Genomic DNA, 27,953 nt, shown 5'->3' with positions numbered 1-27,953 from the left:
ATGAGTGCACAAAACCTAGATGATGAAGAAGAGCAAAAGCCATCAAAAGGTATGCTACAAATGATACGAAAGTTTATAACACAATGGCAATGACTGACATTGAAACAGGATTTGCAAATCATTTTAAAGGTTCACTTAAATATATTTGAATAGTCTGTGCTGTAGACGGTAGGCTATATCAAAAAACACATGATTTCTCATTCAAGTTGGCTATAAGTGCGAATGTGTTGTGGGTGCAGCTTACTGTCCTCCTGTCTATGTCTATTTCCAATAGTGTTGTAAAATGTGTTTGCAGGAAACGTGTCTATTGAGAAAAAACATAGCTTTCAAATAAACCTGTACATGGGTGTAACTGTGATCCGTAGGCTATGCTAGATTTCCGGGTGTAGTCTATAGTCCAGTCATTTTATGAAAAAAGGTCGAACAAATTGCAACAGAAGCAAACTAAACTGATTTTGTATCCTCAATATGTCTTGAGTATTTGGAAAAAAAAGCCCAGAAGAATTCCATTAGGGGGAAGTTTCAAAAAGACCCAAATATAGCCTATTGATACATTCATTCATTCTTTTTCTCACGTGAATAGGGTAACATTTTAACCTTTAGATATTACCATGACAATTACTGAGTTGATTACTTACACCAAGAAAAAGTATTACAAGTTTTTTTTTTTAATTGTTGGTTAACATGGACACCTATGTGCTAATTTGCATATATACCACAACAGGATCTAAACATAGGGTACAGACTGTAAGATTCTACAAGACATTTTCACCTGCTTTACCCAATGATTAGATACGTTGTATTATTTATGCAAATCAGCACATATGTAATTAGATTGTGCACCGTTTACCCATGTTAACAAACAATTTAAAAAAACTTGTAATACATTTTTTGTTTGTCTTGATGTTAGTAATCAACTCAGTAATTTTCATGATGATATCTAAAGGTTAACATTTTTACCCAATTCATGTGAGAAAAATAATGAATGGGCTATATTAGGGTATTTTTCTAAACTTTGCCTTAATGGGATTCTTCAGGGCTTTTTTTTTTCTTTACTCAGGACATATTGAGGATAAAAAATCAGTTGAGTTTGCTTCTGTTGCAATTTGTTCTAGGTTGACCCCGATTTTGGCTTAAAATGACTGGAATATAAAGCCCCGATCACACCAAACGCGTTTTTCAGGTTCGAAAACTCGAGGCGCATAGCACTTCCCCGATCACACAGAATAAGCAGGCAACTATGCAAAATGTTACTAGGCAACCATGCAAAATTTTGCTAGGCAGGCAACCATGGAAAATGTTGTTTGTTTTTGCACCTTGCCTTGCCTGAAATGTTAGCGAGAGTGGCTGCATTGAAGGGAGGAGTGAGAAAAGTGCAGACAAGATGGACAGTTCTCTCTTCTCACAGTGGATCAGACACCTGCAAGATCAAGATATCGCGGGATTTACGCTTGTGCACGGTGTTAACTGGTAAATAAACTGGATGTCATTTAAGTACTGTTGCTTTTAAATGAAAATGAATATAATAAACAAGACAGCCAAATTACTTGTTATTTAATTACATACCAAACACATGTTATTCAATATTTTTTTTCTTTAATTACTGACATGTTTTAGGCTATATGTATTTTTTATAATTATGATGACAACAATCAAATAACTCATAGGGATCACTGTCAGAGAGTTTGGGAATACACACACATGATTTATGCACTTAAAAACATGATATCATGTTAAATTCAAACTTAAAAGACAACAATAGCCTACATTACGGTTATTGAGCATTAACCTGTGTCGTCAGCAAGTCATTTCTCATTTCCCATCATGCTTTTGATCAGCGCAGTTGGTGGAGAGCATCTGTGCCTGACTGCAGAATCCGACACCCACCTTACGATCCTGAGAGTTTTTTGACATACGTCAGCATGACATCAGAGCAAGTTGGACGGTTGGACTGCACTCAGACACATTTCTAACTGGCATGCATCTCGTGGTGATCGTTTCTGTGCAGATTTTGCTAATCTCAAACAAGCCTATTTTGTGCCTCACGTTTTTGCCAAGGGGGTAATCCATCAGCCGGAAACTGAAGCTTCCCTTGGGGGCTGCCATTGTAGCTGACCATCACCTGCTGTTAGCATTCCATTGACTCCCATTCATTTTGGCATCACTTTGACAGCGAATAACTTTGCATCTGAGGCGTACAAAGACTTCATTTGTCCATTATTTAATTCTAAAGAAACACGACAATGTATAAAAGGCTCCATTATTTTGTATCTTATGTTATGGCCCTGTAGTAGCAGTTTTTGTAAAAATAGGCTAACGATTGCGTCATAACCATGGGACAAAATAGAGAAATTACCGGTTAGACAGGAGGAGAAGCTCACAGGCATTCAGGGGGACGTGGAGACATTACTGTCTATGGTTTTTGCAGTTGAAAAAAAGCAACTCAGATGATGAGTTGCCATAAGAACAACTGACATCTCTATCTTGAAAAAAGTTCACGGATATACTCGCTGCAGTGGTTTTGACGGAACAAGTTGTTTTTATACTAAGGGGCTGAGCCTATGCCTAGGGTGTGGTGAGCATAGACAATAAAAGAAATGGACACCGCTACCCCATAGATTTCAGCGGAGAAAAGTGAAGCCAATTAGAAGCACTCACTTCCTGATGGCTGAGCGAACTGCGCAGCCTCAGCTTGACGACGGAGATGTGACATGACATGAGCAACCTGTCTGACAGTTGTAAGTTTTCTAGTAGCTGTGACAAGACAAATCTGAATTGAAATCTGGAACAAATCCGTTGTTTTGTCCCTTTGCTTTTATGGACTCTATATCTATGGGCTTCTCTCTTGACTTTATGCCTTCATGTCCCCCCAATTCCCCTAATAGAGAGTAAAAGATGTGAGAAGCTTCTCCTGTCTATATGGTCATTTCTCGACTGTGTGACAGAGAGTAGTGTGGTTATGACGCAATCGTTAGTCTATTTTTACAAAAACGGCTTCTACGATGAATATTTATTGTACAATTTCTCAAATTCAAATCTATGTGCTCTGGAGTTTTGCTAACTCTTACTTTCTTTATGAGCGCTTTCCTGGGCGTATGTAGTTCAGTGCATGTGCACTACTATGGTCAAAACCTTTTGTTTTTGAGCACACATTCAGTATTAAATGCACGCTTTCATTCACTGTTGCCCTACTTAGTGTCACAAAATATAGCCTATGCCTTTTATTTGTTTGTTCAGTTCTAGTTCTAAGGTGACTCCATTTGTCAACTCTGATCTTTATCGGAACTGGTTTAGCTTGTTTGAGTACTAGACTGAGTAATTTGCATTTAAGTGATGTGGTTATTGTCTATTGTACGTATGTCCTGTATGTGCCCCAGGTGTTTTTGTTACACTCTATAACAGTCTGTTTTTTACTTAGTACAATAATACTCTTTACTCATTTTATTACTTGTCATATAATGTGGATTGATATATAGCCTTGTTTGTTTACACATAAAAGTTCCAATGGCTATTATACAAACCCAATTCCATAAAAGTTGGGACACTGTACAAATTGTGAATAAAAACAGAATGCAATGATGTGGAAGTTTCAAATTTCAATATTATATTTAGAATACAACATAGATGACATATCAAATGTTTAAACTGAGAAAATGCATAATTTTAAGGGAAAAATAAGTTGATTTTAAATTTCATGGCATCAACACATCTCAAAAAAGTTGGGACAAGGCCATTTTTACCACTGTGTGGCATCCCCTCTTCTTTTAATAACAGTCTGCAAACGTCTGGGGACTGAGGAGACAAGTTGCTCAAGTTTAGGAATAGGAATGTTGTCCCATTCTTGTCTAATAAAGGCTTCTAGCTGCTCAACTGTCTTAGGTCTTCTTTGTTGCATCTCCTCTTTATGATGCGCCAAATGTTTTTTATGGGTGAAAGATCTGGACTGCAGGCTGGCCATTTCAGTACCCGGATCCTTCTTCTACGCAGCCATGATGTTGTAATTGATGCAGTATGTGGTTTGGCATTGTCTTGTTGGAAAATACAAGGTCTTCCCTGAAAGAGACGATGTCTGGATGGGAGCATATGTTGTTCTAGAACTTGGATATACCTTTCAGCATTGATGGTGCCTTTCCAGATGTGTAAGCTGCCCATGCCACACGCACTCATGCAACCCCATACCATCAGAGATGCAGGCTTCTGAACTGAGCGCTGATAACAACTTGGGTTGTCCTTGTCCTCTTTAGTCCGGATGACATGGCGTCCATGTTTTCCAAAAAGAACTTCAAATTTTGATTCGTCTGACCACAGAACAGTTTTTCACTTTGCTAGAGTCCACTTTAAATGAGCCTTGGCCCAGAGAAAACGCCTGCGCTTCTGGTTCCCGTTTAGATATGGCTTCTTTTTTGACCTATAGAGTTTTAGCCAGCAGCGGTGAATGGCACGGTGGATTGTGTTCACTGACAATGTTTTCTGGAAGTATTCTTGAGCCCATGTTGTGATTTCCATTACAGTAGCATTCCTGTGTGTGATGCAGTGCCGTCTAAGGGCCCGAAGATCACGGGCATTCAGTATGGTTTTCCGGCCTTGACCCTTATGCACAGAGATTGTTCCAGATTCTCTGAATCTTTGGATGATATTATGCACTGTTGATGATGATAACTTCAAACTCTTTGCAATTTTTCTCTGAGAAACTCCTTTCTGATATTGCTCCACTATTTTTTGCCTCAGCATTGGGGGAATTGGTGATCCTCTGCCCATCTTGACTTCTGAGAGACACTGCCACTCTGAGAGGCTCTTTTTATACCCAATCATGTTGCCAATTGACCTAATAAGTTGCAAATTGGTCCTCCAGCTGTTCCTTATATGTACATTTAACTTTTCTGGCCTCTTATTGCTACCTGTCCCAACTTTTTTGGAATTTGTAGCTCTCATGAAATCCAAAAGGAGCCAATATTTGGCATGGCAATTCAAAATGTCTCACTTTCAACATTTGATATGTCATTTATATTCTATTGTGAATAAAATATAAGTTTATGAGATTTCTAAATTATTCCATTCTTTTTTTACTCACAATTTGTACAGTGTCCCAACTTTTTTGGAATCGGGTGTATTTGATTCATTGATTTTATTTATTGAATACAGAGCTTATTCAAAGGGTTACTTAAGTGATGACAATTTCAGATAATAAAAAGAAATAAGGATATGATATTACACAATCAGAGCAGAACAAACCAGCAAGGGTAAAATGACAAATCTATTTGCACTACATTTTTTGAAGAGACAGGGAAAATTGTATTTTATTATTTGCTTAAAGATCATGAACCATACCTTTTAAAGAAAAGAGAATAAGTATTCATGAAAGATAATTATGAGCTCAATACTACAGCTACTACTGTCATGTGGTTATGTTAACAGGTGCTATCAGCAGGAAACGCAAGGTTTCTGATCCTGAAGACTCGATACCAGTGAAGCAGGGTAAACTCATTTACACATTATCATTACCATCAATGAAATATGCAAGTCACATGTTTACACACTGAAATCAACCACTAGTGGGAGGGATATTGTATATAAACATCTGAATTTTATCATAAGGCTACCTTTTTTTATCGTAGGAACATGTTTTCTGTTTTATCAAAAATGGAATGCGTTGCAAAATGCAGAAGTATTATTCTGTGTTTTTGTGTGTCTACATTATGAAATACCTGCTGACAGAGGGCTGTTATTCCATTAAACTGAATTATGGAACTTGTCGTCATGCCGAAGGATCTAATGTTTATGGATGAATACATTGATGTTTTTTAACATGTCTGTGGTATGAAGCAGGGCGCGAATGCTAATGAGAGACAGATATCAGCGTCCCTCGTGACTCCCTGGGATATAAGGGACATAGAAAAGGCAGTATCCTCACAACCATGTTCCTTTTTAGAAAGAAATGGTATCTGCAAGGATTTTCAGTCAGGATTTAGACCCTACCATTGTAATGAGATGGCTCGTCACAAATGATTTGCTCTTATCATCTGATCGTGGTTGTATCTTAATGTTACTCTATCTTAGTGCTGCATTTGATAACATTGACATCAACATTATTTAAAAAAATGATGTTGGCATTAGTGGAATTGCATTAGCATGGTTTAAATCGTACTTATCTGATTATTTATTTACTACTATATTTATTTACACCCTGATGAAACTTGCCACTTCACAAAATGAACGGAATGCATAATATAAAAAAACTGGATAACTAGTAATTTCCTACTATTTAATTCTGAAAAAACAGAGATTCTAATTATTGGACCATTGTGACAGAAGTGAATCAATCAAAACTAACTTGGAGAATAAGCTGGAAAATAACTTTATTCTAAAGCTGCTATAAAGCCAAAACAATCTCTGTTGCTTTAATTTCCTATTATCACTGTAAAAAGACCTGACGTGCATCTTGAAATTAGCATTTTTTTTAACCATGCGAGTATCCAAGCTGATGTGTAAAGACTATAAATGGAAATGAAAAGCAATACATATAAATATTGTACCCCTAACAACACTGAAACACCTGTGCTTGTGAAGCTATACTTTAAAGAGCTGAAATACTGTAGGCTAGCCTATATACAGACATTCAATAGTCTTAATTTGACCAATTTAATAATTTTAACTAGTTTTTGTTAGAGGTCGACCGATAGTGGATTTTACCGAAACCGACATATTTAGGTTTGACAGCACATAACCGATTATTAACTGATATTTTTTTAAAATGGATACTGGGATTAAAAACAAACAAATAACACTCCAAGTAGAACAGTGCTGAACTGAAATGTGCTACAGTAAATGAAATGTATATATAAATATGAATATATTAAAATGAGAAGATCTACAGAAAATAATTTAAACATTAAAATATTACAGGTCAAATGTGTTTCTTTAGCTATAACCTAGATAGCCTATGTAAATTTAGATAACACTTTGCAAGTCCCATTTGTTGACAAGGATTTATTAGCTATCTTTCATGAACTATATGCATTATGTTTTATATACTGCAGTTCTTCTGGTCTTAGTCTGTTTTTTCTGTTTCTTCATATCAGATGCACTTGATGATGGTGAGATCCGACCTCCGTGTGGAGCATTGGCTGTTGTCAGAATCCTTGTGCATTCAAAATTTTCACTGGATCATTACAATTAATGGCACAATTAATGTCTGGAAATGTAAACTGATATTTCCTACTGAGACACGACAACAAAATATATAAATAACTGGCGCTAAAAACCATTTCTTTGAGGCGAAAATACTAATGTGCCTAAGACTTCTGCACAGTACTGTATGTAGTCGAAATGTAAAATAATTAAATTTGGTGCCCTCTTGACCGAGAAAAGAGAGAAAATAACTGAAGGGGGCATTTGAATGTAAAACAACTCCCACAATGCAGCACGATGGACAGCTCCGCAAGCCAAACCCACTATTCCGGAACTGCGCGCACATCAGAGAAATCATTCTTTCGTCAACAAGGCTAACGTTAGCTGTCACCAGAGTTTGAAATTCATTTCACACAAAATTTCTAGTTAGTTGGCTGTGGCGAGCAGGGCGAGGGCGACTGGGCGAGGGATGTGAGAGCATGGTTTGAGTGATAATGAAAGACATCAGTGAGACACTCACGCACCGGTGTCGCATCTCATGTTGCACGGAGGAGCGGATCATAAACATAGTTATCATAAATGAGGAGTGACGACGGCAGATCAAGAGAGAAACAGGCCTGATTTTATAATGTATTTTGTTTCTGTTGTGTGTAACATTACAGCAGTCATCAATGAGGGGCTGCTAGCTGGCTTATACTTTCGTTTTGTATTTGTTCATATTACTATTAAAATGTTTTAATGTTCGCCGGTTCCCACCTCCTTCTTCCCACAACAACAAACCCTGTTAACGTTACATTGGCAAACTCATTAGTGAATTACTCCTCGTTTGTATTTCTTTCTATATGGTGAATTACTGCATGACGTTACCTGGATGTTCAGTCAGGCGAAACTAGGATTCACATCACAACACAAACGTTTGTGTGCTCGTCTGATTCAGAGATTTCGTCCAGGAGAAATTGCCATTGTTGAAAGTCTCTGCAGCAGACTCTATCTGTCTCCGTAGAACGCAGCGAGAGCACATGCACAGCAGTCCGCCTCAGCTCGAGCCAGCCCGGGCTCCTCCTCCATTGGATCTTCTTCCATATCATGTTTAGTTTCTTCCGTCATTGTCATAACTATCTCCACAGCGCTTGTTAGCTTAGCTCCCAAACAAGATGGCTGATATTGATTCAGTATCTGCAAGTTAAGTCCCACCCACTGATCTGTAATAGGTCTATAGCGTGAGTGGGTCCCACACCCTGGAAAAGTGAGGAGCTAAAGTTAGTAGTCTCTAGATATCTCAATGAAATGTGACTTCCTGCTTATTATGACGCAAAATGACGAATTTTACGTCATAATAAGCAGGAAGTAAAACATTTAAATCCTTATTTCTCCCATCTCAGGGGAAAATAAGGGAATAAACCATGACCATTCAAAAATATGATTGGATTTCTAAAGATACAAAGCTTAATGCAAATGGGTGAAGTGTTCCTTTAAATTATAAATTTAATTAATTAATTTAAATATAAAATTATTTATTTATTGAAAATGTAAAAATGCAATTTTCTGTGATTGTCGTGTTTAGGTGTATAGGAAAGGTGTACGGGAAAGAAATACAATATGAAGACATACTATAGTATAGGCCTAATGTGAGATAGAAATTAATATTTAAGTCATTAAATTCAAGATCGCGTAAACTTTTCTCTCCACTGGAGCTGTGAGTAATTCCATTCAGCATTCAAACTAACAGCGCGTCGTCAGTCATTCAGCATTCAAATAGCACAGCGCGCCGCGTTCGGCAACGATGAAACTCTCTCCAAGATGTTAATATTATAAGATTAGTTAATATTACAAGATGTTAATATTAAATGTTAATATTATACTTAATCTGTACTGTAGATAAAGCTCTATGGTTTCGCATAAATTGACTATCTTGCTGTAGTACCTCAATCATGTTCCTATCATTGTTCTTCACGCGCACAGTCGCTGAAATTTAAAACTGTAAAAAGAAAAGGCTCAATAAACTATTGCATTTATAGATACTGTATAAAACACTATGCATTGATATGTATTTCCTTTAGTAACTTAGTCTAAACAGAGCTGCGCGCTGTGACTCATGTTGCCTCAAGCGCATCATTCAGAGTTTGGGATGCGCATAAGCGCTGTGTGCAGCACTCTATTGGGGTCTGTTTCATAATCATATCACAATACTTTTGCGCAATGAAAGATTATTAATAATATTTTTTGTTCTATCCTATCTATCGTATGTTGCTGCCTCATTAAACAGCTGTGCTATACATTTGTGCTATATATATATTTTGTTAATTTTATAGTAGTCTATAAAATAATTGATCTTGTTATTCATGAATGTATTTTACAATAATACAGAGAGCAATTTGTAACATTTTACCAGGTTTAGTGCTACACTTATTGTCTCTTATTTGTTCCCCACTAATTTTTTTTCCACTAAATGTTCTGATTTTATAAAATTATGAAATTTAAAATTAGTTACCCACTAATCTAGTTTATAATATAATTTTTGGCATAGGTTATGATATTTTTTTTTTCTTTATAAGGAAGTTGTCTGTATTAAGTAGATTGTGTTTAACACACAAAAGATTGATTATCTGTTCAACAAACAGTTATAGAAATTCTACTTGATTTTTTTTTTAAACTATGTTGGTAACGGATAGGTATCTCTTTTTTATTATTATTATTATTAGCTAACGCTACGGAGGCCATAATATTTTTGACTCATGGCTGAAGTCAAGTTTCTCCAGCTCTCTCCAGGTTGGCAAAAAATGCATCTCAAACGCATCAGATTGAAAATTTTCTTACGGGGGAGCATGCCCCCGAACCCCCCTAGAGGGGTAATATCCTTTTCACCTTTTTAACCCCTGACCTGTTTTCATGCCTGATTTGGTGCCCTCTTGATCAAGAAAAGACAAAAAATAACCGAAGGGTGCATTTGTATGAAAGACTACACCACATTGCACAGCTCCGCAAGCCTGTAGTTGCAGCTGTCGTGTGAGGTGACGTGCCTACGCTATCTCACGACCAATTCGTACGAATTCGTACAAGTGATTCAAAAGTGGCTAATTCGTACTAATTCATACAACCTCACTCGTACGAATTTGTACGATTTGTCTAAACCCACGTGATGGTTATGTTTAGGGGCGGGGTCAGGGGTATGTCATTCGTACGAATTCATACGAATTGGCTAATTCGTAAAATATGTACGATTTAGCAAAATCGTACTAATTCGTACGAGTGAGGTCGTACGAATTGTTACGAAGCAGCACACATACCACACACACACCACAGGGGTGCGAGCTTCAAACAAGTCACTATATCTACTGAGAGCCCTCTCCAAAATGCACTCCCCCCAAAACAGACATTCCTTCATTGAAACTTGGAACTTGACTAATTCTGAAAAGAATACGTTATATTCCCGTGTTACCATGCGATGACTGTATTAACGTTTACCTAATGTTCCAGCTAAATGATTTTATTTGATGCGTTACAAGATACATCACATTCTAACCAAGGAGGAGAAAGAAATCCTGTGATATTTTATATATATACTAAATAGTACTGCATTATATTGTACAGGTATTTTAAAGTAAAGTAGTAGGTGAGTTATAATCAGTCAGATTTAACCCTCATGAATATTATGTACTAATTTTAGGGCAGAAATAACCTTTAATTAATAAGTAGAGGCTTTACCTAATCACTTTTTGGCAGGTGAAATACATGCATTATAAAGGTTGTATTGGCCCTTTACAGGTATTTTAATAGGTAAAAAGTACTGTGTGAATGATGTTTATTTGCACGTTATGTCTGTTTGATCCACATAAAAGCAACTGCATTTGTAAAAAGAATGGGCGATAGGCTACATCTTTAACACACTGCGCGCGCTCCCGCGGCCGGCCATCAGTTTTCGGCGGACCATCACTTTTCGGCATGAGACCGGCACTTTAGTGAATCTAATTTACCAGGGATGGCGTATAAATAAACCTAGTGTAGTCCGTCATCAGTTTGCCAGAGTGATCGGTGATTCAATGGAAGTGGTAGTGCGCAAAGATCACTGAATGCGGAAGTACTACGGGTGACATCACACGACTTTAACGCGCCCACAAAGCATCCTGGGAAGGTGGCGCTTCATTTGGGAAAAATGCTGCGTGTCAAAAAACTGGCCGATGCCCAAATTAATTCTGTTGAACGTGACGCGACTGTCCAATAGTAGTAGAGCATATGGAGACGGGGGGAAGTCTCTCATAGGTCCTCTGTTCTAGACTGGTTGCTGGCTCAAAACCACGCCCATAGTGGTAAACTTGAGGAACACCCATCAAAGTACAAATGTGGGGAGACATCGCGACTGTCGTATCGCAAAGGTGGATCTCTACCAAATGAAGCGCTGCCTTCCCGGGATGCTTTGCTGGCACGTTAAAGTATCGCATAGACAAGTGGATCTGCACCCTAACGGTAGAGATCCACTTTTGTGACACGACAGTCACGTGTTGTCGCGACGCCTCCCCACATTTGTACTTTGATGGGCGTTCCTCAAGTTTAAAGTCGCTTGACGCCATCCATAGGAATAAAGTGGAGTGCGGCACGACTGAAGTGTCACACGGACAAGTGGATCCGCACCGTAACACCTGGATCCGCAAGTGGATCTGCACCTTTTTACTTTAAAATACCGTGAGAGATGAGAGACCAGTTCGTCTCACAGGTGTCGTTCATTATCACTCACGCCACCGGTCTCGCGGCGCTCTCATGTCCCTGTCCCTGTCCCTCGGCCTCGTTTTGCTCGCCACAATATTATTTCAGCAACATGACAAGCCAGTGAATTAGCATGTTTCAATAGGTGCTTTGCACAGTGCGTGACATTTTATCTACATGTCACATGGCTAGAGTTTCGACACCAAGTCAATGGGCTCTGTCTAATTCTTTCTTTTTCGTTTGTTTATGGTTATCTAGTTTTATTTCCTTTTGTTTTATGAGCAGGTGCCACTTGAGAAATTGGCAGTTTAGGTTGTTTCTCGGCCATTAGAACAGCTGCAGCACACCGGCAATCTTGAGTTTGGTTTGAATGACTGTGCCAGAGAGGGGTGTAATTAGCGCTTACACGAGCGTGATTGACACTGCTAAGACACTCCTCCTGGCTCTGATTGGTTGTTTCTGACAGGGAGCGTTGTATTTCTGCAAATGGCAATAGGACCACTGAGAGGAGCCAGAGGAGCTTGATTTTTTTTTCACAGATTATCTGTCTCATATCCTACTGTCAGAACATAATGACAGTTTTAACAAATGTGTAAAGAAATATTTGTTTACAAAAGTTACCTACTGCAGCTTTAATAGTGAAAATATGCAGAAATAAGGTTAACATTACTCTTAATTGCAGCTGATACAATAAGAAAGCTGTTCAGTTTATAGCATAGGACACATCATTTGTTGTTGGAAATAGTAATGTACCAGATGCCGTTATCATGCTAAGAAACTTTAGAGCTTTCTTTGCTGAAATGCACATTACATGGCTTACGACTCAATCTTTGACTAATGTGATTATTGATAGGTTATATGATAGAAATGTTTGAGTACGCATTGGGACATTTGACTTGGTATATACTTTGCAAAGTTGTTCAGATCACTTCTAAAATTTAGAGGAGACAAATGTGAGAGCAGCAGTGTCTCTAGCTGAGGAGAAAAGACTGAGCACAGAGTGTGATGTTGTTCAGATCTCTTCTTAAGTTAAGATGAGACAAATGTGAAAGCTTTGCAGTCTTTAATTTAGGAGAAAAGTCTGAGCACAGTGTGTGATGTTATCAATATCTCTTTTAAACTTTAGAGGAAACAAATGTGAGAGATCCAGATTCTTTAGTTTATGAAAAAAGTCTGATCTTTTCTGAATCATTAGAGGAGATACATGTGAGTGATTCAGTCTCTTGCTAAAGAGAAAATTTTGAGCACAGTGTGATGTGATTTCTTCTAAAACTTTACAAGAGACCATTGAGTGTTGTACAAGTTTTTTTCTCAGAAGACAAGTGTGAGAAGCAGGAGACCAAAGCAAAAGTCTCCATTTGATGTAACAGTAAGCCCATTTTTGTCCAGGAGAAACATTTGAGATGTTAAAGGGATTTTTAATCATTTTTCATTTTTCTTTTCTTTTCTTTCCTATGGGTGTCCCTGCATGAAAGACCAATCCTTTGAGTTAGGGAATATTGTGAGAGCAGAAGTGGCATAAGGTTAGATAGAGTAAGATGATAGCAAATTTGGACTCTCGAACTCTATCCCTTTAGTGCCACTTTCACTTACACTTATGATAACTTTTGAAATGTAAGGGCTAGCAACAAACAATTTTTTCCTCTGATTCCTTGATACTGTACCTGAAACCTATCCAACAAAATTGGCTCAGATCATCTTCTTTATGCTTTCCTCTCCAGGGGCTAAGTTTGTGGACAAATACAGGTCTGAGCTCATCCAGAAGGTTCACATGGTGATGCCAGTGATGGAGGAGCTGCTGTTACAGGGCTTGCTTGATGAGGAGACACGCTTAAAGATAATCACATCAAAATCTGATGAGGAAAAGATGATAGAGCTATATAAAGCAATGGATGCAGGAGGAGACAAAGTTAAATATGCATTTTACTCTGAACTGAAGGACTACGAACCACACCTGGTCAATGATCTGGGTAAAGACAGATATTTTTCTCAGAAGTTCTTACACTCAAAGTTTCTCACACATAAAAAAAAAACATACTTAACAAAAAGAAGCCAAAAGAAACTTGCTAAGGCTATGGTTGGCAATGAGTTAAATGCATGGTTTAGAGTTGTTGGGAAGGGGTCATTCCTATGTTTATATAGCACATATGGTAACTTGGAAAAAAATGGGTTATTGTGGAAGCACATCAAGGGGGTTTTCTGTTGTAGAAAACCCAGCAATGCCAGTTCACCTTAGGGTTAGGGTTAGAAGTTTCTAAAATTTTTAGGGCACTGGGAAAATGAGTCCAAACCTTTTAAAAGTTTACTTAATGTGTGTTAACAGACCATTGACCATGGGAACATAGGTATGCTCCCTTTGGGAAACATCAAAGCGAATGTCTTAATTCATGTGTGGTGCTGTTAACGCATTAACGCATGCCATTTTATTTTTTTCCAGTTTAATGCGTTCAAAATATGTATCACAATACATACAGCATCCATTTTTTCTGTCGTCCTTTGGCTAGCATTACATTATATGATCATGCTTTTAAACCATTTTAGCATGACAAAAAGGAGTGTGATGTCTGTAGTTGTCCTGTGTATGTGACACACAGAATCAATCCCTTCAGCGTCAGCACTCTTGAAGCACGTGTGCAACTTTGTCCAATCTTGATTTGTACATATATATATATATATATATATATATATATATATATATATATATATATATATATATATTTTTTTTTTTTTTTTGATTTTTTTCTTCTTCTATGGGAAAGACAGCACCAAATAAGACTTAAACAGACATAGAACACTTGCTGAAGATCTGAAAGCTGACAACAACTGTGATGCCGGCTCCTTTATAGCATCCGCAGCCGGCACGCGTCACGGGACGACGCTACACTAATCAAGATTGGACTAAGTTGCACACGTGCATCAGGAGAACTGACGCTGAAGGGATACCCCAGTATAGTCAGCTATGCAGCGCGAAAGGGAACACACACAATCACGCCACAATGTGATTTCAATTGGAATTTTAAAAATATCTTTCTCTCCTAGATGCTGGTTTGAGAGAGGAATTTGAGGGTAAGTAACAGTTCCTTGACTGACCTTGACTGTTTTCACTCATCAAAGCATATTAAGTTATATTACACAATATCCAGTCTGATGTGAAAGAACAAAATAAGCACAGATAATAATATAACTTATTTTATATTATTAAGTATAGACCATTTCACAAGATGTAAACAAGACTGATCCAGAAACACTTCCCGTTTCAGTTTGTAACTGTTTTCTTTATTTCACATGTAAAGAAAACATCTTAAAGATGTTTGTTTAACTTTTTGATTCAGTTTTAAATGTTCTGTTGGTTGTATTTTATCCCATCTTTTATGTAGTATTAAAAAACTGAAACAGGAAGTGCTTCTGGACCAGTGTTGTTTACATCTTGTGAAATGGTCTATAGTAGTATTAAAAATTATTTAGTAATAGAGTATTTGACACTTTAGTGTAAATACTACCGAAACATGTTTGCTGTTTTCACAGCTACGCCTAATTGTGATACACCAGCAATACTCATATTAGTTTTTATTGAAATAGACAACACGTTTTATTTTACTCATAAAAGTGGCTGTTTTGGGGTTTCTTGTAGATCAGAGTCCTGTGATTTTTTTTTTTTTTTTTTTCAGTGTAAAATATATACCAATATCAGTTGCTATTGTTTTTCTGTAGATGATGTGATTCATCAGTACAAGTTTTCCATCATTGAAAATTGTAAGTTTGTGACTTATGAACGTGTGGAACTGGCCGCCTGTTACACTGAACCAGTGATAATTCAGAGGAGCAAGCAGCAAATTGAGAAATACTCTCAATATGCAGGGTCTTCTCACACTTCTGGAACAAAAACATCATCTCAACTGTTATCAAATGACAAGAATTCCAGTGTCAGTATAGACCAGCTGTTCAGTCCTAACAGTGATGGAAACACACCGAAAACTGTGATTCTCAGTGGTGATTCTGGAAGAGGTAAATCCTTCTTATTACAGAAGATCATGTTGGACTGGGCATCTGGAGAACTTTACTCTAAAATCTTTGATGTCATTTTTATATTGAATTGTGAAGAGCTGAAGTTTATTTCTGAGGAGATGAGCTTGAATGAGCTCTTGAGCTGGAGTTGCAGTTTAAAATCAGATCAAATCTCACAGATACTAGAGTTTACACCAGAGAAGGTCCTCTTCCTCATTGATGGAATGAATGAGAATGTATTTCATCTACCTACTACATCCAGTACAGTCCGACCTATGGGCATTCTTAGGAACCTGTTGAAGGGAGTCTTGCTGCCTGAATCATTTGTGCTTGTATCTACAAGATCTGTAGCTGATGATGCAGTGATGAATCTCGTCAAAGGTCCTCAGCGTCTCACTGAGATTGTGGGCTTCTCTGAGAGAGGGGTGCAGGAGTACTTCCACAAGTTCTTTCAGGATGAGCAACTCTCCATGCAAATATATAAGTGTCTGAAGACAAATGAAAGCCTCCTGACTACCTGCTCTCTGCCTTTAATGTGTTGGATGGTCTGTTTTTGTCTGAAAAAGCATTTTACAGATTATGAACGTGTGTTGACAAAACTAGAGACAACCACTTCCATATATGTGCACTTTGTGTCCACTCTACTGGAGCATCATGGCCAGAGTCAGTCTGTCCTGACCATGCTGAGGAGTCTGGGTCAGCTGGCAGAGAGAGGAATACAAAATCAGCAAGTCCTTTTTAAAGAAAAGAGTGTGACTGAGACTGGCTTAGATGCCGCTAGGTGTTTGTCTTTGCTTATATCTCTAAACAAGAACAAACAGGAGCCAGTGTTCAGGTTTATGAATTCCAACTTTCAGGAGTTCTTCACTGCTCTTTATTATGTTTTACTGGATAAAAAAAAGTTATGCTGTAAAGTCAGAGAGCTGTTTAACTTGACAAAATCAGAGAATAGAATCAGCAGGCCATCTCAAGAAATAAGATCAAATCCCATCCCTTCAGTCATGATGTTTCTCTCTGGTCTCTTAAATAAGAAGGTGAGCAGCTCACTCTTTAGAAAGATCAAGTGGACTTTTCCTCACATCATAAAACTGAAGAAAGACATGCAGGAGATTATCTTTACAATGAAAAAACAGCATGGATGTGAACTGTTTGCTCTACACTGTCTGTATGAGCTCCATGATGAGGTTTTCACGACGAGAGCTTTAGCAGATTGGAAATCGAAAGATCTGTCAAACATTTCCCTGAGGAGCACAGACTGTTGGGTTCTGCTGTACTGTCTTCAACTCTGTCCACACATCAGAGAACTGAACCTCATGAACTGTGATTTAACAGCTGATAAACTCAGGATTCTTCAGCAAAGACTCTGTATGTGTGTGACTCTGAGGTCAGTGTTTCCGTGGAGAGCTGTTTGTTTATTGTAATGTAATTTATAGTTTGTATATTTATGATTTAATAAAGCTAACATACATTTAAGCGGTAACACTTTAAAATAATGGTCAGTAGTTAACAAGTAGCTATGCAGGAAGTAATAGGTAGTACTGCATTAACACCGAAGTTAATACTATTAACTAATATGGAAGCAATATTAACTAAGCATTAAGTAATAATTTAGTACAAAGGTAGTTCCTTGGTAGGTATTTGATTATTACTAAAGAAATATATCCTCATTGAGAACTACTTGTGAACTAAGAAATAATAACCAATTAATTACTAATCACAAAAGTAACATGTCTAAATGTGGGGGTTTTACTCTTAACATGGTCATAACATTTCAGAAGCATGTGCCTCAAATGGGTTCTTTGTGGAAACCAGTTTATGAAGTTTATACATCCCCCCAAATACATTAGCTAGGTTGAGATTGTGACCACTACTCTTGCCAGGATGGATGCATGTTCTCTGTTTATTTAAAACTTAAACATAAAATAATACTAATAATGACAGTTTTTAAAAATAAATCTTAAATAATTAGGAAGTGATGCTGACACTCTCATGATTGGATTAGTTCACTATTATGAGCTCTATTGAATGTCAGTCACATACAGTATATCTCAGACTCCAAAGACCTATAACTTTTATTTACAGTAGCTGCCTGAGGAGGACTTCTCTTTAGGACATGAAAATAAACATTGATGTTCACTTGTCAAAAACAATATGCATCTTTAATGAAGAAATTGGCTGCATTTATGTTACGATAAGCGCAAAACCACATCTTCCAGATTACAGTGTTTGTTAGAATATTAGTGCCTCACAGAACCTGTACAGTATGTGTCAAATATAAAATTAAATAACTTGTATCATTTGTGAAAAACATGTTAACTCCTCAATAACTACTTAAGCGTTACCTTGTCATCCCGCAGGAACTACTAGTGATGTGGTCCATTATTTTAAAGTGAAAAACATGTTAACTCGGACGATGTGGTCCATTATTTTAAAGTGAAAAACATGTTAACTTTAACATGTTTTTCACTTTAAAATAATGGACCACATCACTAGTAGTTCCTACGGGATGACAAGGTAACGCTTTAGTTATTGAGGAGTTAACATGTTTTTCACAAATGATACAAGTTATTTAATTTTATATTTGACACATACTGTACAGGTTCTGTGAGGCACTAATATTCTAACAAACACTGTTTGCGCTTATCGTAACATAAATGCAGCCAATTTCTTCATTAAAGATACATATTGTTTTTGACAAGTGAACATCAATGTTTATATTCATGTCCTAAAGAGAAGTCCTCCTCAGGCAGCTACTGTAATATAAAGTTATAGGTCTTTGGAGTCTGAGATATATGTGACTGACATTCAATAGAGCTGTAAAGACACAAGGCGGGTCTGATCAGGGGGGGAATTTGCATATCATAATTAATAATTGATAATTAATAATTATTCATACAGATTTGGATCAGACCGGTCTTACATGTTAATTTATTAATTTTACCCATATGCATACATGTGCATCCCCGCAATCAACCACAAATTAATTGTTATTGATTGCAAGGACCACGTTTTACAAGACAGGTACAATCAATTAGCTCAATTAAGTTATATAGCTTGTGAAAACAAATTCTGTGGCCACTAGAATCTGCCTTCCCTGCTCTATAACCAAATACCCTCTTAGGTATTTATAGTTCTGTAAAGCGTGTAGCTTTAAATTGACATTTCATTGACCCGTATCATGAGCAAGACAATCAGTCAAGGTAAGCATATTTTGTATTTAATAAAGTTCCTACTTAAGCATTCACTACGTTACAATGATACATATATTTACAAACATTAAACACAAACTAAGACGACGCAGAGCGTTTAGACAATGGATACGCGCAAGTTAAGTGAGTTGGAGAGAGAGAGAGAGTGAGAGAGAGAGTGAGTTGTGAGAGAGAGAGTTACGTTCATCAAAACAGTCAGTTAACCTTTCTGAACACCACGAAAACACTTTCTTAACGCTTCTTAGAAGCTCTAAAAGAAGGTATACTTGCAGGGCACATTCGGTCTGTGTGAGTCGCGGGCTCGTTGCTCGGCCCGTTCGGGCCACGTGTCGGCTGGGGGCGCGCCTGTGTTGCGCGCGTGCCTCACGTGAAGCGCGGCCGCGGCGTGTTTGCGCGGCCCGTCCTGGCTCGTTCATGGCTGCTTTGTTCCGTGGGGAGTCACGTGGCGTTCGTCAGCATTTAGCGCGAGTGTTTGAAAGGCTGAAAGTCTTTGAGGTGGCGTTACCCGAGGAAATAGTTCGGCAAAGTCCACTTCCTTTCCTGTGAGACGAACTTTGTAGTCCATTTGAAGGAAAGACGAGGCTTTTAGACGAACAAAAGAAAAGATCCCTGGTCGGATCGGATCTCCGTGAGGAGATCTACAAAAGCATTACATGTTGTTTCTCTGAGGGGGTCAGACGAAGAAGGGCAGAGGCGGAGCCTGCGCACTCCTTTATCCCCTTGGCGGAATCCATCCCTTTCCTGTTGGCTTGAGCCAATCGGGGAGATGGTCCTAGCTCGCGGGAACTCTTGGTTTATGGTCCTTGGTTCCTCAGCGCGCGCTCCTCGTGGAAGGGGGTGTGTTCACGAGGGTTTTATAGTGAACAATTTGATCTTCATTGGCAGTAAAACGAATTAAAAATACACTTTACTTTACATCTCTATGCATATTCGAGTGTTTCATTCAATAAGCATTCTAGAGATAGCAAGGAACATTATGTTATATCAAGAAGGGAAGAGTTTGTGTGTGCGTGTGTGTGTTTCAGAAAACGGTTTGATTCGCCTGGCCAAAATCCTTACAGAGCTCATAATAGTGAACTAATCCAGCGTGTCAGCATCACTTCCTAATTATTTAAGATTTATTTTTAAAAACTGTCTTTATTAGGATTATTTTATGTTTAAGTTTTAAATAAACAGAGAACATGCATCCATCCTGGCAAGAGTAGTGGTCACAATCTCAACCTAGCTAATGTATTTGGGGGGATGTATAAACTTCATAAACTGGTTTCCACAAAGAATCCATTTGAGGCACATGCTTCTGAAATGTTATGACCATGTTAAGAGTATAAAACCCCCACAATTGTTCACTTTTTATACATGTTACTTTTGTGATTAGTAATTAATTGGTTATTAATTCTTAGTTCACAAGTAGTTCTCAATGAGGATATATTTCTTTAGTAATAATCAAATACCTACCAAGGAACTACCTTTGTACTAAATTACCTATTACTTAATGATTAGTTAATATTGCTTCCATATTAGTTAATAGTATTAAGTTCGGTGTTAATGCAGTACTACCTATTACTTCCTGCATAGCTACTTGTTAACTACTGACCATTATTTTAAAGTGTTACCATTTAAGCTTTTAACATACATTTATGCTGTGCAAAGTATCATGTTAATGATAATTTGTATGAACCCTCTGCAAGTATTTATTTTGTTTCTATAAATGTTTATATCTGTGTTAGCTCTATTTTTTTAAATAATTTTTGTTTTGACTTAAGGTTGACGGTGGATCACCTGTCTGAAGTGGGAGATTCGATCAAGATGTTTGCTGAATCCAAAATCTTAAGAAAACTGGAGTAATTTTTTTTTCAATCAATATTGTAAATCTTATATAGTTATAGGAAATATCTACAGTAACCGTTTATGGCTAATGTGAGGTGACTGAATATTGTGTGGTTGATGTATTTTGCCATAACTGTCATTTATTAATTGTTTAAAAAAGTTATCATGTTGGTTATCTGGTATAGTTACAGTATACTTCTATGATTATGATGGTGTTTTGTATCTTTGTTCTGAATGGTAGAGTTCAGGAGGATAAATACAGTGGTGAGAGTCCCAGATGGTCACTTGACCTGTCAGTCACATATGAATGTTTACTGTAAGAAACTTTTTTATTACACATACGCTGTCATTTGGTCTATTTAAAGTAGCATGTTTTTCCAAATGCAGCAGATGCCATTAACAAATGTTTGTCTGTTCCAGGTTATCTGTGAAAAACTTGGAGAACAATTCATCATTTTTAGAAATCAGTCTTACCTGTCCACACTCAGAGATATCCAACTTTGACTGGACAATCTTTTTACAGAGAGTTGAGAAATCAGGAATGTTTTCGAAAGAGTAAGAAAAAGTTTAAACTACTTTTGCTGTATTTGTATGACCATCAGCAATACATACAGATTCTGTGTGTGCAAAGTTTTGGCTATACTGTGAGTGCCAAAATATTTGAAAATGAAGAGGTCCTCAGTAATAAAAAAAATCCCATAAATCTGACATGTCCTCTTTTGCTTTATATGATCTTTGATATCCATAAGGATAATGGTAATTTAGATAATCACTAAATAGAGTGAAACAAACCTGTGTTTGTGTTTGTAATGCAGCTCTTCTGGGTTTGATCATGTCACTTTGCTGCTGTCTTCCTTTCACTCCGTGGGTATAAAGAATCTTGATCTGAAGGTGTTCAGTCTGAACGAGAGCTGGGCTTCTGGGATCATTTTCCTCGCCCAGACCTGCACCAGTCTACAGCAGCTCAGGTAAGAGTACAGATGGTGTGCGTGTGACATCACCGACTGCCGGAATCGCTGCGGTTACACTCACTGAGTGGCAAAAAAACTGAGTGGCTCGATTTGTTTGTAAATTCATACCCTATATTGTATTGTTTTATATTGTATTGACAACTCAATTAAATATTTACCATCTTATGCATAATTGGAGGTTTTAAAATAAAAAAAATTTTTATGGCTGGATGATATGATGATATATAGCCTAGATAGAAATGATTACTTGGATTTAGACCTACCTATATTGTAATTATATACATTTGTTCACTGGCCAATTTTCTTTATGTATTTCCCTGGCGTCAAAATCAGGCACATATAAATGTCAGGAAACACAATTCCTGGCTGCATGTCAATATCAATGGATAACTGGATCTTTGGTAAGTGGAGCTTTGGTAATCCCAGGATGTCTCTCGAAAGAGTAGGGGTGTAACCCCGGCATCCTGGCCAAATTTGCCCAGTGGCCTCTGTCCATAATGGCCTCCTAATCATCCCCATATTGGCTTCATCATTGTCTCTTCTCCTCCAGTAAACTGGTGTGTGGTGGGGGGCGTTCTGGTGCAATATGGCTGTGCATCCAGCTGGATGCTGCACATTGATGGTGGTTGAGGAGACTCCCACTTCTATGTAAATCGCTTTGAATGCCAGGAAAATGCTATATAAATGTAATGAATTATTATTATTATTATTATTATTATTAGGTTTTAAGGAACACTAAATGGAGTCCAACCTTTTGTTTAAACTGAAGTTTCCCCTATTAAATCCAGTCACGCAGCAGCTCTTTTGCCACTTAGTCCGGCGTGGGAAAGTGACATTAATGCTTACGTAACATTCTTTATATTTTCATAGTGGAAGTTTAATAGTCACCTTAGCATCAAAGCTGGCTTTTATTTGGGTGTAAGATCAAAATCTTGTGGATCAACACAAACAGGACAATTGTAGCCAGACTCTCTATTTGATATATGAGTTTGATATCAATCATATGTTGAAGACTTTTTGCTTATTGGTGTTTGACTCACATTGCTAAAATGTTGTATTGTAGTGTCAGTGTCACTGGTTTGCTGCTGGAAGAGGGACTCGAGTTACTGTACAATTCACTGACGTATACACGCTGCACTGTAACCATTGAAGGGTATGTATGCTCTCAGCAGCTGTTTTCTATAATGATTAATAGTTTTACGAAGGACCTTTTATTTGAATCAGATTACCATAAACAAGTTACTTGTATGCTGTGAACAAATGGTGTGTTCAAGTCCTCCTATGTTGTTTGTATTTAGAAGTAGGGAAGTTGTTCAAGTAACTTTTGTCGGAGGCGTTGTACCTTCTTTTAATTAACTACACAAAAATACAGCAAGGTTTTTAACCTTGTTTTATACTTATGTATACGAAGAACAATAAATGTGCATCAGGCGTGTTTCGCTCATTGTTTTGTTTAAATTGATGAAAATTTACTGTGAACTAGAGACTTTGTATCCATTGATTCCACTGTTTCTCACTGACAAGGAAACTCTGAACTCAGAGAAAATCCAGTTTCCTAACTCATATTTATGACTTTGTGGTGTTGTTCAAGTGAATTCAACCTGTAAATACATTCTTTCTGACATATCTTGAATGCACCTAAATATTGTGGTGCATTCAAAAATTATTTAACTGTACATGAAACATTATGCAAAACCTTAGTTTCCTGTTCATATCATGATTTTTTGTGGAGGGTGACTGAATACTACCTACATATTTCCAGAACATATTGGGTATATACTGTAGATTCTGCATCTCTGATTTCTTTATTCTTGTTTCACCATTTATACATCTGTATAAAGGAGGAAGTGCAGTAAATCCACTGACCAGTGCAAAGAAGAGGACTGGAGTCACAGCTGTAATGAGAAAAAGACATTTAACTTCAAACCAAAAGTTCTGGAAGAGTGAGATAACTTTATTATTTTATCTGTTTCTCTTTCATACTTCTGGAGTGCAGCTACAGCCAGGGACAGTTTGGCTATATCTAATTACTAAGAAGCTTATTTCCTCAATGTTTATGTTGGCTACAACCACCCTGTATTTTAGGGGGCTATGAACTTTATGGGTCCACTGTGCATATTAAGGTCAATTCACACTGCTCCAAAAGACGGTATCACACTTGTTCTTCGGGTTTTCTCGGATCAGTGTACTACTGTACATGTCAGCTCTCATTATGATGTTTTATTAACAAAGTTCGGGAAGAGCACGTTCAGATAATCAACACCACTGGAGAGCACTCAGCAGTCAACGATAATAGGTGTATATATTCAGCAGGCTCACCTCAATTTGTTAACAGTTTAGCAGCATCCCTCCACCGCCCCTTTTCCATGCGTCTAGTCTTAACCATTTACATACGGGGGGAGTACTCTGGGTTCGGGCCAAACTCCGAGCTCAGAGCCCTCCCCCCGGACAGCACGCCAAATATGCATTAAACTTTACTCCCTCTAATTGTGAACTCGTGAATTCGCCAATTAAACATGTCGAATCAGCATTTGTCGGGTCTTGTAGTGTCTGAGAAGTAAGATACTGCATCTGTCTGGACAGTGTAAATTGGCCTTTAAGCTGTCATATTGAGAGTGAGGAGTCATGTGCTGATTTGGGTGGGGTCTGAGACAGTTGGCCATGATGGTAGGAGACGCTATCGGTTGCCAGGGGCAACGCCTTCAGAATTTCACAGAGGCGCGACTAAACATTCCAGAAATATTGAAAGAAAGACAGCGTAGCGCAGTGTTTGTTTACATTTTAGCGATACGCCACAGTTTCTTTGGAAGATATGGAGAAGAAGGAAGAGAAATGAAAGGGGTTCTATTGGGAGATACTAAATAACAATGCTAGCCTGCATTATTTAGAGAAACTGCTTGTCAAAAAACTGGCAACAGCGAGCAAAGCATGATTTCAAAAGTATTACATGTATTACACATTTCAGTACAGTTCGCCTTTTATTTAACAAACAAACAAAATTAATACTCTGTTATTCAACTAGAGTTGTTTACAGTTTTTTTTTCCAATTGCTAACACACAATTTTGCAAACTAGTCTGGTTTTATCAAAATACTTAACACAATTCACAAAACCACACACCCAAACTGCAAAATACCTCATATATCCTGCAAAATGAAGCACTGCAACCAAAACTATACATAGCATTATCAAAATCAAACTTTTGCATGAACTGGCACACACTTCATTCATATTAACAGATTTTTGCCTAAACAACTACACACTGTTGGGCATAATGAAAAGCACTCATATCTTTAGTATGCTTTGCCATAATACTAAAATATGTAGCAGATTGTTCAGATGCACAGAAATATTTGCAGACACACTGTTGAAACTTCATTTTACAGTAATGTATTTTTTCACTACAGTAAACAAGTCAGTGCAACGTATGCACAGCAGAAATATTTACATGAGACTGAAAAAAAAATTACTTACAAAAAACAGTAAACTGAAAAAGAAACTTCAAGAAAATATATTACAGTAAAAAAAAGTGGCAAGAAAAATATATTTTTTATATTTTTATAGTTTTTATAGTGCTTACATCCTGATTGAAGTGTTAACAATTAACCATTGAGGTGTTTGGCCAGATGGCACATGTAATTGGCCAATTAGCTCATGTAGTGTCATTTTGAATGGTAGTGTTTTGAAATGGCAAACATGTGACTTTATGTCAGATTGTTGTGTCTTATGCAGAGAACTGTGCTCAGTGCATTTAAAAAGTGGCATTTTGAAATGCAAAATGTGTGTAAAGCAGAAAATGTGTTTAGACTTTTGGAAACTTGAGAAGAAGTTTTGCTCTCTGTGTGTCCGTTTAAAGAATTGTGCTGTGCATGTCATTTTAGTGTATTAGCAATTGGAAAAAAAAATAATTTGTTATAGATATATTTGTACCGCGATATGTTTTAAAAAGACACTTTATTTTAATGACTTACGACTCGCACAAACAGGGGAATGTCCAATCTGTCCGCTTGCACGGCAGGTGCAAATCCACGTATCTGATTCACATCAGATTTATTTCCACATATGAATGAGGCCTGAAACATCAAGTATGACTGAACTCTCGCAGTTTAACTTTACAAGTTTGGGGATTTCTAGTCTTGCACCCAGCCACAGCAGAATTGTTCATAAGCTTCTAATGACTTAAAGCTTCTGAACTCTTGCATTGTGTAAGCAGTAACATTAGTTAGTTACTGATACCATAAACCAGGTAATGGACTATGCCAGGGTATGTGAAAGGTGGTAGCGCGGGTCTTTCGTCCATTCTGTAGCAGGTCTTACGGGGCCATGTTGTTGATGTCAAGTAGTTTCTCTAAATAACGCTGCTTGGTTTTGTTATTTAGTCTCTCCCGATAGAGCCACTTTCCTTTTTCTTCCCCCTTCTTCATTTATTCTCAAGAAACTGTTCCTTATCGTAAAAATGCAAACAGATATCAAGCTGCTCTCTTTCTCTGTCACTATTTCTCTCGGTCTCACGGTTGAAGTAACCATGACAACGGATAGCGTATCCTTCCAAGATGGCGAATCCTTCCCACAATGCAAAGCGAAGTGATACGCGTGACATCACATTCTCATTCTCAATACGGTGGCCGAGAAGGGTCACAACACATACAAACGCCACAACAACTACATATTCAGAAAACACCTCCAAATTCAGAAAATACATGTCATAAGAGAAAGTATTTTAATTTAAAGAAAATTAAACACACATCACCTTTAAATACAAACATTTCACTTTCTCATTCTATTTTTCTGTAGGCCAACCATCTCTGAACCTAAACTTTCTGCACTGGATTTTCATCTGTTTCCAGTGTGTCAGTCTTGTGCTCACATTGTCGACTGTGATCAGTGGGTTCAAAAGGAGCCGACAGTCTGTACAGGAAAAGGAGGGTTAAAGTTCATCATCAGCACTCCGGCGGGTCGATTCGAGTGCAGCAGGACCAGAATGCGATGGGTCTGTGTGGGTGACGTCACTCTCCAGTATCGTCCAGTGGATGGATGTTTCCTCAGTGCAGAGCTGGAGAGGCTTCAGTGTGAGCAAATTGGTCCAGTGATCGATGTGACCGTGATCTCAGGGAAACTGGAGGAGGCCCATCTGCCTCATTACGCCTGTTTAGCAGAGTCTGACCCCTCTCTCAAAGATGATGTGAAGCTGCTCAGTGTTGAAAATGAGGGAATAATCTTGGAATCAGTGGAGTTGACTCGTTTTCATGCCAGAATACCCCAACCATATTTTTCTCCTAAAACAGTACTTGTGAAACTAGGGATATCAGTGAAAATGCACTGTGATCTACTTATCTTCATTGCAAAACAGAACCCCATTATTCTCCATGTGTATTTTTTCCCAGCAGATTCTGTTGTCGCAAAAAAAATTAAAAAGGAGGAAAAGCCAAATCATCAAATCAAGTGTTCAAGACCTGAAACCCCACTGCAGATGATGAAAAAACACAGTCTTGAGGTTCCTGGTGCTTCCGTCCAACCGAAAGAGATCAAGCTAAGAGGTGACATCGAGCCAAACTTCTTTCAGGTCAGACAAACTGTGGCAGATGACATCAAAATGACTCTCAGCCGAGTGGATGATCAGAAACCAGTATGGGCTGCAACAATTTGGAAAGAATTTACCAACATCGATCCAAACAAACATAAAACACCACCAGTGGCTGTTAACTTTGATAAAGCTCAATATTTTGATAGAAATTGGAGTGGTCTTATCAAAAGCGTTACAAATGTGAACGCCATTGCAGACAAACTTCTTCAGAAGCAAATCATTCATGAGGAAATATATTCTGAAATCACACACCCGACTTCAACCACAGAAGAAAGCATGAGAAAGATCTGCAGCATTGTGCGGAAAGGTAGTGTTGCTGTGAAGGAAAGTTTCATCTCAGTTCTTCTGGAAGAAAATCCCAAACTTTTAAATCATCTGCCTTTATCGGACTCTTAAACTTTTTCTAGATGACTGTACATTATTTTACATGATTTGTGAAATGACATGAAAACTGCAGGTGATAAACTGGAGAAATGACTACTATTAGGGCTGCAACAACTAATCGATAAAATCGATTATAATCGATTAT

The 27,953-nt window shown here is 37.7% G+C and overlaps 1 protein-coding gene across 1 annotated transcript; it reads left to right on the top strand.

Annotated features, from left to right (window-relative positions):
• Window positions 1-27,896, top strand: nlrp1 (NLR family pyrin domain containing 1). Its single transcript, XM_089131686.1, has 12 exons — window positions 1-49; window positions 5,416-5,475; window positions 13,551-13,799; window positions 14,869-14,895; window positions 15,541-17,218; window positions 20,807-20,884; window positions 21,112-21,186; window positions 21,291-21,425; window positions 21,686-21,838; window positions 22,905-22,994; window positions 23,683-23,784; window positions 26,635-27,896. The coding sequence occupies exons 1-12, from the start codon at window positions 1-3 to the stop codon at window positions 27,818-27,820; spliced, it is 3,882 nt and encodes a 1,293-aa protein (XP_088987812.1). The 3' UTR covers window positions 27,821-27,896.
• The last annotated feature ends 57 nt before the right edge of the window (window positions 27,897-27,953 follow it).

This window comes from Pimephales promelas, chromosome 5 (genome assembly GCF_988280905.1).
Source record: "Pimephales promelas chromosome 5, fPimPro1.hap1.1, whole genome shotgun sequence".
NCBI lineage: Eukaryota > Metazoa > Chordata > Actinopteri > Cypriniformes > Leuciscidae > Pimephales > Pimephales promelas.
This window is presented reverse-complemented; position numbering and strand designations above follow the sequence as displayed.